This window comes from Trichomonas vaginalis, chromosome I (genome assembly GCF_026262505.1).
Source record: "Trichomonas vaginalis G3 chromosome I, whole genome shotgun sequence".
Taxonomy (NCBI): Eukaryota; Parabasalia; order Trichomonadida; family Trichomonadidae; genus Trichomonas; species Trichomonas vaginalis.
The window spans coordinates 12121546-12134917 of record NC_067203.1 but is presented as its reverse complement, the minus strand read 5'-3'; the positions used below and the strand labels follow the sequence as shown (position 1 = coordinate 12134917).

General features: G+C 34.2%; 11 protein-coding genes across 11 annotated transcripts, besides 1 other annotated feature; 9 read left to right on the top strand and 2 right to left on the bottom strand.

Annotated features, from left to right (window-relative positions):
* Positions 1-13372: part of a mobile genetic element that runs on past both edges of the window.
* TVAGG3_0972840 (phage tail repeat-like family) lies at positions 2533-3056 on the top strand (the record flags this gene model as incomplete). Its single annotated transcript, XM_051253744.1, has 1 exon — positions 2533-3056. A coding segment is annotated over one exon (524 nt), but the record flags the coding sequence as incomplete, so codon positions are not given.
* Positions 3187-3789, top strand: TVAGG3_0972830 (phage tail repeat-like family; the record flags this gene model as incomplete). Its single annotated transcript, XM_051253743.1, has 1 exon — positions 3187-3789. One exon carries the CDS (start codon positions 3187-3189, stop codon positions 3787-3789), a length of 603 nt encoding a protein of 200 aa, XP_051079317.1.
* TVAGG3_0972820 (uncharacterized protein) lies at positions 4016-4652 on the bottom strand (the record flags this gene model as incomplete). Its single annotated transcript, XM_051253742.1, has 1 exon — positions 4016-4652. A coding segment is annotated over one exon (637 nt), but the record flags the coding sequence as incomplete, so codon positions are not given.
* TVAGG3_0972810 (uncharacterized protein) lies at positions 4763-5164 on the top strand (the record flags this gene model as incomplete). Its single annotated transcript, XM_051253741.1, has 1 exon — positions 4763-5164. One exon carries the CDS (start codon positions 4763-4765, stop codon positions 5162-5164), a length of 402 nt encoding a protein of 133 aa, XP_051079315.1.
* On the top strand, positions 5184-5339 carry TVAGG3_0972800 (uncharacterized protein; the record flags this gene model as incomplete). The annotated part of the gene is made up of 1 exon (XM_051253740.1): positions 5184-5339. The coding sequence occupies one exon, from the start codon at positions 5184-5186 to the stop codon at positions 5337-5339; it is 156 nt and encodes a 51-aa protein (XP_051079314.1).
* TVAGG3_0972790 (uncharacterized protein) lies at positions 6614-7318 on the top strand (the record flags this gene model as incomplete). The annotated part of the gene is made up of 1 exon (XM_051253739.1): positions 6614-7318. The coding sequence occupies one exon, from the start codon at positions 6614-6616 to the stop codon at positions 7316-7318; it is 705 nt and encodes a 234-aa protein (XP_051079313.1).
* On the top strand, positions 8874-9788 carry TVAGG3_0972780 (organellar and viral DNA polymerase type B; the record flags this gene model as incomplete). Its single annotated transcript, XM_051253738.1, has 1 exon — positions 8874-9788. One exon carries the CDS (start codon positions 8874-8876, stop codon positions 9786-9788), a length of 915 nt encoding a protein of 304 aa, XP_051079312.1.
* Positions 10196-10807, top strand: TVAGG3_0972770 (organellar and viral DNA polymerase type B; the record flags this gene model as incomplete). Its single annotated transcript, XM_001294675.2, has 1 exon — positions 10196-10807. One exon carries the CDS (start codon positions 10196-10198, stop codon positions 10805-10807), a length of 612 nt encoding a protein of 203 aa, XP_001294676.2.
* Positions 10896-11669, top strand: TVAGG3_0972760 (KilA, N-terminal/APSES-type HTH, DNA-binding family; the record flags this gene model as incomplete). Its single annotated transcript, XM_001294413.1, has 1 exon — positions 10896-11669. One exon carries the CDS (start codon positions 10896-10898, stop codon positions 11667-11669), a length of 774 nt encoding a protein of 257 aa, XP_001294414.1.
* Positions 11942-12493, top strand: TVAGG3_0972750 (heavy chain-related family; the record flags this gene model as incomplete). Its single annotated transcript, XM_001294414.1, has 1 exon — positions 11942-12493. The coding sequence occupies one exon, from the start codon at positions 11942-11944 to the stop codon at positions 12491-12493; it is 552 nt and encodes a 183-aa protein (XP_001294415.1).
* On the bottom strand, positions 12615-13358 carry TVAGG3_0972740 (protein of unknown function, DUF4106 family; the record flags this gene model as incomplete). Its single annotated transcript, XM_001286982.2, has 1 exon — positions 12615-13358. One exon carries the CDS (start codon positions 13356-13358, stop codon positions 12615-12617), a length of 744 nt encoding a protein of 247 aa, XP_001286983.2.

The following is a 13372-nucleotide window of genomic DNA, read 5'->3' as shown; positions in this document are numbered from 1 at the left end:
GGGGTAGATATACCCTTCTACCCTAAAATATATTTTGGGTCATTTACACTCATTTACGAAGAAAAACATTTTATTGTATATATAAAATGAATTTTACAAAACCACCGTTACCCTTCTTTGGAAATAAGAGTAGATGTAAAGATATTCTATTGAGAGAACTTAAGAAACTACCGAATGGTCTAACATTTGTAGACTTGTTCGTGGAAGTTTCTATATATCTCATTTGTGCCATACAATATTTCCTGACTCAAAGATTATATGCAATGACTTCGACAACTATATGGACCGTCTCAAACATTACCAGACACAAACAAAATATTGAGTGAGTTGAAAGAAAAGATACCTATAGGTAAGATGGAACGTATACCATTAGATAAGAAAGATATTGTCAGAGAGGTTTTGAAAAAAGCAGAGTATATTGACTGGGATAGTTATATCTGCTAGACTATTATATAGTGGTGCTATAAGAGTTCATGACATTGAAACACTTATGTCAAAAGTTTTATATCTTAAACTATACAAATGTTTTCAAAAGAGAACATAGAAAAATATATTGAGGGTATAGAGTTTGTGAGATGTCATTGGACAGAGTTGTATGAAAAAATATAAGACAAGGAAAATGTTTTCTTTATAGTAGACCCGCGTTCTAAATAACACATGGATTTTCAATACCAAGTAGACTGGACTTTGAGAGACTCTTTAGAAACTTTAGACGTTTTACATAACCATCCATGCTTTTACTTTACATCCGATAAAAGTGGTTTGGAAAGTGTCATGAGATGGTTAGAGGACATACATGACTATGAGTTTAGATACGATAAGATAGAATATGAGAGAGGTCCTATAAACTGGAGAAAGTGTCATAACAAAGAAATTTTTACTAGTAAGTAAATGTGGTTTGAAATAGGACTACTTGTTTTAGGTTTTTTCCATTGTGTCATTTACTTATTTGACGTGGCAGAAAGATATAGAGAATATGAAGATGAACCAATGCCTGCAAATGTTCAGCATATGTACTCGTAAGAGATATTTTTATCTAATATTAAATGGACGCACAGAACTTAGCGAATGCACAGCAACCTGGACAACCAAAACCCAGAGAATATTCCAAATGAAGTTAGAATACAAACTGCAATGGCAAACTATGGTCAAGTGCCAACAGATGTACAAATGCAAACTGCCATGTCAAATGACGCTGCGTTAGGCTTACCACCATGGTATGCAAATATGAGATGGAAAGAGTTTTATACAAACCCTGAAGTGGGATATAAAAACTCTATGCAGATGACGCGAACACAGGAGTTGACCCAGAGTATGTTTTCTACCAGAGGAGAAATAGAATGTATGAGCTCCAGTTAAAGAATGCTATGGAACTCAACAGGAAACGTAAGAGACTAGTGGACATTAGATTTTTACATATAGTAAAATGGGTTTCTTCAGTAGTATTGGAAACTTTTTCGAAATGTTGGAAGAGGTATATGGAATGGAAATAAAAACCGTAGGAAGAGGAATTTGGAACGGAGTCAAAAATATTGGTAAAAGAGTAGGTCAGTTCGTTGGTATTATACCTAAAGACCCTGAACCAGAAGAACAAGCTCCTGTTATACAACAGCCTGAACCTGCACCACAGTCAAGTTGGCAACCAAATCCAACACCTCAACCGTATTAAAATTATATTTTACCGTTCGATATAGTTGTATATGAAACTAAGTTCTAAGTAAAACGCGTGGTATAATGGAATTATTCTCTTTCTTCCATCTGTAGTAAACTACTTGAAAGTCTGAAAATACTTCCACTTGGTGGTTCGTATAGCTTTGTAGGTTTTTCGTAAAAGTCATTTGCCAAGCATAAAAAAGAGTTTGTGCACCAGAAAATGAAGCATGAACTATAATAGCATCTGAGTCGAAAACATCTTTAAATAAATATGGTTCATCTCTTGCATATCGACTGTAAATATTTGCTAAAGGAAGTTCGACTTTCTGATTTAACATTCTTTGCAAATATACCATGACATTGCAGTGAATTCTGTATATATTTGTTCGTCTTTCTTTGGATTGTCTTCGTAGATTTGAAATGACACTTGTGAATTTTGTTTGTCATATACAATTCTCACATAAAGTGTGGCTCTCGGTATTTGCATATTCATCAGCATATTTTGCATAACATGAATTATTTTATCTTCTATATTTTTTAACGCAGTCTGTAGAGAAGATGAAAGGTCAACTTGTATTAGCTCAATTTCTTCCCACATTTTTCGTTTCCCTTCAGATATATAATCTATATGAAACCTTACAATAAATGGAAAACTTTTATCTTCTACAGACACAAACTTCATTCTACGAAAGCCAATAGCTTTTGTGACAGATGGGTCTCTTAGCCATCTTAATGGGTAGTCAAAACGATAGCCTTCATGCTTTACGGTCTCTGTCTCAAACTTTTGACCGACATTCGTAAAAAGTTCATCTAATGGTTTAGTTGTAGCAACTCTTGAATTTTCTTTTTCTATTGAAAGCATATTTATCTAGAATAAAAATGTCGAAAGAAACAGCGTCTATGAGAGAAATACAACACAACCGACAACTCATTTTGCAAGCTCTAAATAAGAACACAACAAACTTTTCAAACTATTCTAAGATATCTGAGTCATTGAAAGAAGGAAACTTAAAACTGACGATAAACCCAATGACAGATGAGTTTCTGTTTCAAGACAGTAAGAACCATACTGTTTGTATAAATCCAACAAAAAGAACTTTAAACGAGAAACCTATAGATGAACTTCTTTTGAAAGCAGATATTGACAACAAAGCTGACAAAGAGTATGTAGATGCAACAAGAGACTATATTCTCGCATGGACAGATAGAACATACCCACAAAAACATCATACACATAACATCTATGACGTAGATGAACTACCAGCAATGTTAGATGACAAAGCGGATAAAACATATGTTGACAATAAAATGTCAAGTGAAGTGACAAGAGCTGACAAAGAATATTCTAAAAAGACTCATACACACGATTTCTTCGCAACTGTTGGTATAGAAAATATTGCAGGAACGGTTGAAGAACCTGATGGAACTGGTGGGGATGTACTACTTTGGAAACCTCCTAACTTTCCACAAGGTTTAACATCGGATGAAGACATAACGACGATGAAATACACTAGATGTAGAAATGTCTATGTCATGGAGGATGAAAACAAAGTTAAATTCACTGCTCAAGATTTATATGACAACAAAGCTGACAAAACATATGTTAACGTTGAGTTAGATAAAAAAGCTGACAAAACATATGTTAACGATGAGTTAGATAAGAAAGCTGACAAAACAGAGCTTCAAACGTTAAAGACAGAAATACTTCAAACACTATATCCTATAGGTTCTATTTACACGTCAATGAACTCTACCAGACCAGAAGTAGTACTTGGTTTTGGAACTTGGACTCAAATAGTCGACAGGTTTTTGTATTGTGCAAACTCTTCAAAGGAAACAGGTGGAAGTAAAACGATTTCAGGTGCAAATTTACCTGCGCACAGTCACTACATAAATTTAAGTACATCTGAAGCAGGTTTGCATAGTCATAGATTTTGGGATTGGTCAGGAATGACAAAAGGTAAAGGATATGATGTTAAAGAGGACGTTAAGTTTGCTATAAATTGTTACTGGAGTAACACTGAGGTAGGAGGAAGCCATACACATCGCGTTTCAGGGTATACGCAAACAACGGGACAAAGTAAAGACTACATGCCACCTTACATGACAGTTTACGCATGGTATAGAAATGCTTAGTCGTCATTTTCAACTTCTTTAGCATATTCGTCAGGAGTTGTCTTATATTTGTTAGGAACTGTCTTTGAAAGTATACCACCTTGAACTTTGACAAGTTTGAAACGAGGTCTGACAATAGTAGTTTTATCTTCTGCTTGCAGTCTGTACATTTTGCCATGTTTGCCTAAAACTTCATAATATTCTCTTGTATACTTTCTTCTATTTTTACGAACACGAATGTGAGTACCTGTCGAGTTCCCATTGTTGTCATAGTCAATAGTATTTTCATATGGGTCGCGTTTAGGTATTTCTATTTTTACTTTGTCACCTTTCTTAAGTTTGAAGCCTGGCATTCTTTCTTGTTTGTCTCTTTTGACTAAACTATTAAATATATAGTCTTTCTCTAAGTCAGGGTTGTTTTTCATTTCTTCGGGGGAGTGGTTTCCCAAACCTTTTTGTTTACGGCTATTGTAAATATTTAAAACTTGTCTCATCTTTGCCATGGAGAAGTGTCTATATTTGTCGTCATATGACATTTCATCTACCTCACCACCTTGTGGTTGGTTTAAGTCTCTTAAGATTTTTATACAACTGTCAATGACACCAAGAGCAGAATGGTTTTGGTCGACAATGAAATATTGGTTTACATTTTTTGAACGCAGATAGTTTTTTACATCATCTGATTTGAAAGAACTTTCACAGTCAGATGTCAGTTTTGTTGGATGGTATTTGTCAACGAATATTGTCAAAGCAGTTTTCACATCTAAAATATTTTTGGACCATAATGGTATGGCTTCACAGTATCTTGTGTTTTGACCGACAAATATTAGCCAGTATGGTGGTCCATCTTCTCTATACCTCGGAATGTTTTCCAAGATATCCATAAACCAAGCATTTGGTGTTGAACTAAAGATTTTTATCATGAGTGCTTTCTTTGTCGCTTTAGAAACATAGGGGTCCTTGTTTGGATTCGTCATTTTTTACCCTATAAGAAATGGGTTTATTTGGCGCATTAGCAGGAGTTGCATCCAGATTTTTGCCCGCAGTGGGAACAATAGCCAGAGGTGCATTTGGAATTGGAAGGAAGATTTTGAGTACATTAGGTATACTGAAAGAGAAAGCACAGCCTATTATACAAACTGTACAGAAAGGTTGGGAGGTAGCACGAGATGCAACAAATCTTATTCCAAATCCTGAAACAAGAGGAAAAGTTCAAGGATGGATGGACAATGTAGGAAGACAAGCAGGAAACTACTATAACAAAGCAAATGACTACTATAACCAAGCAGGGCACTATATGGACCAAGGTGAAAGATTCTTTAACAGAGGATATAACCATGCACAACAATGGGTAAACAACAACCAACCGCAACCACCTCAAACGTGGGGAATGTAAATTTTTTTACTGAGATGAAATGAACAATACAGCATTGAGACAAATGGGTTCAAGATGGATTTGTCGACTTCCAGCAGTTACACAACCACGTGTTTGTCAAGTCCTCCCTATACCTCAGGAAGTTTTAGACCGACTTAAAAAACCTAAACAACCAGTTGAAAACAAACCAAACTAAAATTTTTTACTGAGATGAAATGACCGAAGAAGTTGAAACGGTAGATTTGACACCACAAACAAAAAGTTCAGAACCATTGTCAAAACCTGTCAAAGAACTTACAGATGAAGAAAAAAATTCAATAATAGAAAGTGCCAGGTCTGGAAATACAAACCCTAACTACAAAGTCACTTTTCATAGAAATGGAACGGCTAGTATCTCAAAAAAGAAACAAACTCTCACAAATAAAATATTGAAGTCTGAAGGAGCTTTCGAGACAACAGATGGAAAAGTTTACTTCACTGACCAACAGTTCATTATAGAACATCTCATTGACTTAGAGTCGAAATATTCTAAACTTTACAACAAACACAAAAAGTTGAAAGGAAAACAAAAACAAATGGCATATGATATTTATGAAGATGTTGACGACACAACCATACCTGCAAGTGAGGTAAAGTCAGAGGAACCGAAAAGTGACGAAAAACCGATAGAAGAAGAAAAACCAAAAACTGAAGATAAACCAAAACCAAAGTTTAGTTTCCAAACTAAACCAAGTCAACCTTCATTAGCTGGTATGGGTTGGCGTCAAAGACTTATGGTAGCTGGTGGTTATGTTAAGTAAAGGAAAAAACATTTTTTCAAAAAATATATTTTTTTATTTTTATAAAAATGTACGCTGAGTTTGTTGGAGAAGACCGTTGGGAAACTTGTTTGTTAGATGAGAAATATGAAATTCACTGTTGTGAGTCATTTGAAGTCAGAAACAAAAAGACAAAAAGAGTTTTAAGCGAATGTGAGCGAAATGACGGATATACTACTATGGATATGAGTGGAAAACACTATTTTAAACATATTGTCATTGCAACTCATTTTATACCGAACCCTAACAATTTACCTTTTGTAGACCATATAAACCATATAAGAAACGACAATAGACTTGAAAACTTGCGTTGGGTCACTTGTTCTGAAAACAATAAGAACATAGGCAAATTTCGAGATATTGTATTCGAATTTGTCGACGAACTAGAAGATGAAGCAATTGAAATTACAGACTATGGCGAGCATACGTTTGAGTTTTACTACTATAGCGAAGAACAAGACTCTTTCTACTTTTATACCGGCGTAAGCTATAGGAAATTACAAGTATGTTTTACTAAGGCGGGCTATGCTCATGTAAACGCTAGAGATACAGATGGAAAATACGTTCAAATACATCTTAACAAATTCAAGAAGCTATATGGCATACCATTTTAAAATATTTTTTTATTTTTATAAAAATGCCCCCATATAGAATGGATAGAAAATCTGCTAGAATAAAAGCAGAGTTGCAAAGATATGGTTGGAAAGTTTCAAAGAAGTTTAAATATAGGAAGGGAAGACCCATAAAAGTCTATGACAAACTGGCTGGTCTGACCTATGAAATGGACTTGGAAACAGCACGCGCAAATTATCCAAACAGGTTAGAGAGGTTAGAAGAAGAACGTCTTATGGACATGCCTTTCGATGTTTCTGAGCCTCAAGTTGAAGGACACGACGGCTTTGCCAGATTCTACTGGAAACATGACGAACAATTGCATCCTTTGAGAAGGAAAAAAGGGAAGGGTGAAGACAAACATGCTCCCATGGAAAGAACAAGATATGCATATGAGAAGTATCGTGAAGTTAGAAGTCAAATTACATCTGGTCGAACCTTTACAGTAAACTTTGACGAAGGAAAGAACAAAGAAGGCTTCATGGGTCTACTTGCTGCCATACAAGATGGAAATAAGAAAGGATACAATCTCAGACTAACAGTAACAGATTTGGACGGTCACATTTACTATGCACATGGCAATGTCACAACAGCTGCAATGCTTCTTGACGCTTTCAAGACTACAAAGAGAGAACAAATGGTTGACTCCGACTCCGACATTTTGAATGCAATTGAAGGAATTGCAAGTGTAAAGTTTGAATGGTACCAACCTAACCCTCGAGCAGTCAGACAACATGTTTGTTAGATGAGAAATATGAAGTAAAAACGTTTTAAAACCATATATTTTTACATATATTAAATGTTTCAGGTTGAAAAACAAAGAACAAAAGCAGCAGATACAAAACCGTTAGACTATATCTTTACAAATGCCGGTAGGAATATATCAGATGAAGAAATTTCATCCGGCTCCTACCGCTTTGACTATCCAATTCGTTGGCTTCAAAGTCCTTCAGATGCAAAGGCAATAGGATTTAGAAGAGTTTTGTTTTCAAAAAGAACTAACGCGTTTATGTTTGCGGTATATTTTCATGGGCGGTATAGAGGTCATGATGGTCTACTAGACAAATTTGATGAAATGAGAATCTTTACAGTTCGTTCAGACGAAAATCTTGAAAAAACTCTAAATGACTTTCAAACTCAAATAAACAAATACTACTGGGAATTTCAAGAAAAATACGACTCTTTACTAAATGGAACATACTATCTGAAACTAGAATATGACAAGATGAACTCCACAGTTTCATTTCAAAGGATTGAAAATAACCCTCCAAGAGATACACAGTTTTTATTTTGGCAAGTAGACAAACGTTCTTGGGCACAATTTCTTCGGTTACTAAACCAGAACGAACCATTACCACCTGACGGTCCGTTCTGGTTTATACGCCCACAACAGATTTGACAGTTTATAGAAACGTGTTGACCCTCAAAATGTTATGTGTCATGCAAGTTTTAGTTCAAGCAACAATAGTTTTCTTTGTATTGGTAAGGACTTTTATGACTTTGCTTCTAAATTCTACGAACCACCGAGTAACAGTTTCTCTGACTTTCAAGTTTGGTTCACAACAAATGGTGTGCAACATATTGTTCCATTGTACTACGACTTTTATCTCGAATTGTCTTTCATATATAACTACGGAGAAGTGCTGAAAAAGTATTGAAAAATACTTTTAGGGTAGAAGGTTAGATCTAACCCGTTTTCTAACCCGTTTTCTAACCTCATGAATTTTCATGAATTTCCTTAAGATAGAAAATAAAATTTAGGGTAGATGGTTTTTAGGTGTCACCAGGTCACCAGGTCCCTCGGTCCCCAGGTCATTTTAACTTCTCTGAAAAAGTGTGACAACATGACATTTTGACAACAACACAGGAAATAAACTTCATCGTATATGTTTTGTCATGATTTCATCGTAAATGTTTTGTTGAGACTTCTTCGTAAATGTTTTGTCATGACTTCTTCTTCGTACATGTTTTGTCAAGACTTCTTCGTATATGTTTTGTCAAACATGAACGTACATGTTTTTTCACCTGTTGAATTTTGTATAAAAAGCAACCCGCTGTTTTCCGCCGGTTGGTATATTCTTCACAAAATGCTTGTTTTGAGGTCGAGCCACTTTTGGCTCCACCTGTTTTTTCAACCAAAACTCATTTTTTTCAGCAAAAATATATTTTAGGTGAAGAGGTGAGATTTCACCTCTTTTTTCACCTGTTTTTTCACCCTCTTGAATTTTCATGAATTTCCTTAAGATAAAAAATATATTTTAGTTTTTTATAAAATATTTTTTTATTTTTATTGTAAGAACATGTTAGCAACAACAGCACCAAACTCGTTAGTCATGAACCCAACTTCTATGTTAGTAGAGATGAAAAGCTTCATTCCTTCTTCATATACTTTCGAAACAAAAATCCAGAAGATAAAGCAAGAACTTCTCCAAGGAGATTTAGATTGCACTGCAAAAGATGAAACAAATGAACAGTATCTTTATGAAATGCAGGACATTATTGACCATTTACCTAAACTTCCTGAAATACAACAACAAAAGCTTACTATTCCTGAATTCGATGAAATAGAAGTCAGACTGACTGACTCAGTAGAAATAAAGAAGTTCATACGTAAGGTAAACTATGAGTTTCTTGGATTTCATTGCAACCACAAAGTCATGGACAAAGACTGCGACATGGTATATAAGAATGTTTCTGACATATATAAATCTGGGGAGTTTAAGACCTACGACAACTTTGTTTCGTTAGTTGCTGAATGTGTATGGCAGATAAGAGATAAAGACAGAAGGGGTAAAATATGGAACGAACAGATAAGACCAACTGCTTCAGATTTAAAGAAAACCATTGACGCCTTAGTCGTACTTGCAGGTAAGATTTCAATGTACAATGCTAAAATGAACCCGCAATGTTCAAAATGTAAAGCAGCAATGAGGAAATATAACTACTCCGTCAAAGAGATAGAACGTATGCGAAACGACTATGCAGACTTAAAGAAAGAAGCAGAAAAGCCAGCAGAAAATAAAATGAACATGTTAGAATTTCTGAACAAAAACTATCCAACAGCTGACGATTTCCTTCTTTCAGATGTCAAGAAGAAATATAAAGAAACATTCGGCATAGTTAAAACATTCGATGTACTGACAGAAGAAATAGAAGCTACGAAATTGTTTAGAATTTCACGAATTCACAATGTTTACCATGTAAAACGCTTATAAAATAACTGGGGTAGAAAAGAGGTTAGAAAACAGGTTATATCTACCCTTCTACCCTAAAATATATTTTTGCTGAAAAATGACCAAATTTCATTATATAACTGTTATGAGTGACGAAGAGAACTTTTACACTTCGTAAAAAAATTCTATGAAATCATATCTTTTATACAAAATTCAAGAGGTGAAAAAAGAGGTGAAAAAACAGGTGAAATCTCACCTCTTCACCTAAAATATATTTTTGCTGAAAAAATGACCAAATTTCATTATATAACTGTTATTTTTGACGAAGAGAACTTTTACACTTCGTAAAAAAATTCTATGAAATCATGAATTTCCTTAAGATAGAAAAATTAAAATTAACGCTAGTTTTTTTAAAATATTTTTTTTTATTTTGTATGTAAGAACAGGAAATGACAAACACTGAGTTTGAAACAGTTAAAAAGATAGACAATGACACCAAAGTGGTTAGAATAGGTGATTTAAACGTAAGATACTCAAAGAAATACAAAAAATATTCTTTGTCAGACATTATATCTCCATCTGGAAAGAAAACATGGCATTGGGTTGGAATTGCTTCAACTCAGAAAATTTTGACAAGAAATCCTGAGCTTATGATATCGGTAAGATTCTATGGAACTACAGCATATCTTATAGACAAAAGTCTTATACCAATAGTTTTGTTATGGATTGACCCAGTTGTTGGATATAACTTCATAACATATGGTTCATTCGATACGGAACGTTGCAGTGAAGGCTTACTTTACATCGTTCAGAAACCGAAGGACTTCAACACAAAAAGATATAAGATAGGAAGAACATATAATATAACTCAAAGATATGACAGTACAGTCAATAGAGTCAAGGTTGTGTTCGTTTATGATATGAGAGCTGCAGAAACAGAACTACTTGAAAAGTTTGAGAAAATGTATGGTGCTCCCATAAAAGGTAAAGAAACGTTTGAAGTAGATGAGATAGATAAAGCTATAAAATTATTTGACGAAGTTGCTGAAAAATACATGTAAAGCGTTTATTTTTGGTCTTTTGTGAAAGTCAGAAAATAAAGTTAGTTTTTTATAAAATATTTTTTTTATTTTGTATGTAAAGACAGATATGTCAACAACAGAGAACACAACAACAGTTATAGTCCATGAAGCTATAAATGAAGAATATGAGTGGGTTCAGTTTAACAAACAACTCCGTCTCATTCGTTCGGTCAAAGACGACATGTACCAAATGCAAAGTATTTTGACAGCATGTTTTGCTCCAGATACTAAACACGCAGACGACTGGTTTGAATTAAATAGCACTCATGAACTCCTCAGTGAGTTTGAACATGTAGAACTTAAAAAGATGTACCAAGACAGACAAAACTTACCATCACATCTAAAAGGTATATATGTTCATAAGTTCCTAGTTAGTTCAATAGCAATGTGGGCTTCTCCTCGTTATGCTTGGTATGTTTGTAAACTTCTTGACGAACTTTGTACAAAGCAGAGAGAAGATATGATGAAAGAAGACAAAAACATACAGAAAAGAATACCACGTTCGGTACCAAAAGGAAAGAACTATAAGTATATGATTTACACTGAAGAGATGGAAAATGAAGAAGACAGAGATATGGTTATGTTGCATTTAGTCAGAAGAAACAACAAAAGCTTTTACGACCTTGCTAAGATTTACAAATCTGACAGAAATTGGTTCTATCGCGAAAACTTACCGATTTCAATGACACCAAATGAAGATGTGAAACAAATAGTTCAAGATACTTTACCTCAAACACACTATGATATTAAAGGTTGTACAATACTTACATTCAAAGAAGATTTGCCATTGTTAAAGGAAAAAATAACAGAGTATTTTGACAACTTCAAACAAGTAGAGTAAATTTCAATCTTTATTTTTCAAGTTTGACCTTTACATTCTGCCTGAGGAAGTCTTTAACAAGCTCGTTAATTTCAATTAGATAAATTGCTTCGTCTAAGGGGTCAAGCTCCATACTGAGTCAGTACAATATTGTACTTTTTCAAGACAATGTTGTACTTTTCAAGACAATGTTGTACTTTTTCAAGACAATGTTGTATAAATTCAGTACAATATTGTACTTTTTCAGAACAATGTTGTATAAATTCAGTACAATATTGTACTTTTTCAGAACAATGTTGTATAAATTCAGTACAATGTCTCTCAAATTTGAGTACGGCTGTACTTTTTCAGAACAAGTCTTGTACTTTTTCAAGACAATGTTGTACTTTTTCAAGACAATATTGTACTTTTTCAAGACAATGTTGTACTTTTTCAAGACAATGTTGTACTTTTTCAAGACAATATTGTACTTTTTCAGAACAATGTTGTACTTTTTCAGAACAATGTTGTATAAATTCAGTACAATGTCTCTCAAATTTGAGTACGGCTGTACTTTTTCAGAACAATGTTGTACTTTTTCAGAACAATGTTGTACTTTTTCAAGACAATGTTGTACTTTTTCAAGACAATGTTGTACTTTTTCAAGACAATGTTGTACTTTTTCAAGACAATGTTGTATAAATTCAGTACAATATTATATTGTTTCAGAACAAAGACGGTTAAGACACAAACGGATGACTGACGTTCCTCTTCCTGAATGCCTTCCAAAGCCAGAAGAACCGACAGACCCAGCACCACAACAGACTTACTTACTAAGACTCAAACACTTACATTTTCAAGCCTGACTTTTTACAATTTGAACTTTGTTCGCGTAGATGTGAATTCTGAAAGAAGTATGAGGGTCTTGTATGACTTTGTACTTCTCCCATAGTTCATGTCTGTCAAACTTACCTGCCATGGACTCTTTCATAAGTTCCATGAAATCGTCTTCGGACAATCCAGGGAAAAGTATGATATCAGTAAGTATTTCTTTACATCCTTACTTAAACTCTTGGCTGTCTGTACACAAATGACAACTGAAATGTTAAAGTGTCTGAGCTTCTTAAGAATTCGACACATGTCTTGTTCTCTGTTCTTTAACAAAGGATGAGAAGCAAAGTCATCTAAGATAAGAAGACATCTATGAGGGTAAGTCTTCCAATCGTACGATTGCAATTTCTTCGAAATGTATTCTATCTCTTTCTGTTTGTTTCTGAAGTGTTTCTTCTCTAATATTCTCTGCATTTCCTCATTTGGGTCTTTAAACTTCGAATTTATATACTCATTTATAGCATTGTACTTCAAAACTCTTCTTTGGTACTTCTTTATCCAATCTAACAACTCAGAGTCTTTTATACATACTAACTTAGACTTCTTTATAATACCTTTGAACGAATTGACGGTTTGGTCAAATTGACCCGAAGTACTACAAATGACAACTAACTCATAGAATGGGTTCTTCTCATCTAGTTCTTGTTGTTGTGCAGCCATTTTAAGATAAGTGAAAGTCTTGCCCGACCCAGGTGGTGCGATTAGACCTGTTATACCATTCTGAGCAAATAAGAACTTGTCATGTATGGGTTTTATCTGAGCATTTTCCAACTTCCTCTTGTTCTTCTTCAAAACATTCTCAAATTTCTTGTCAATGTCAGCAAACTTTTTTTCTAACATATTTTTAGAAAAAT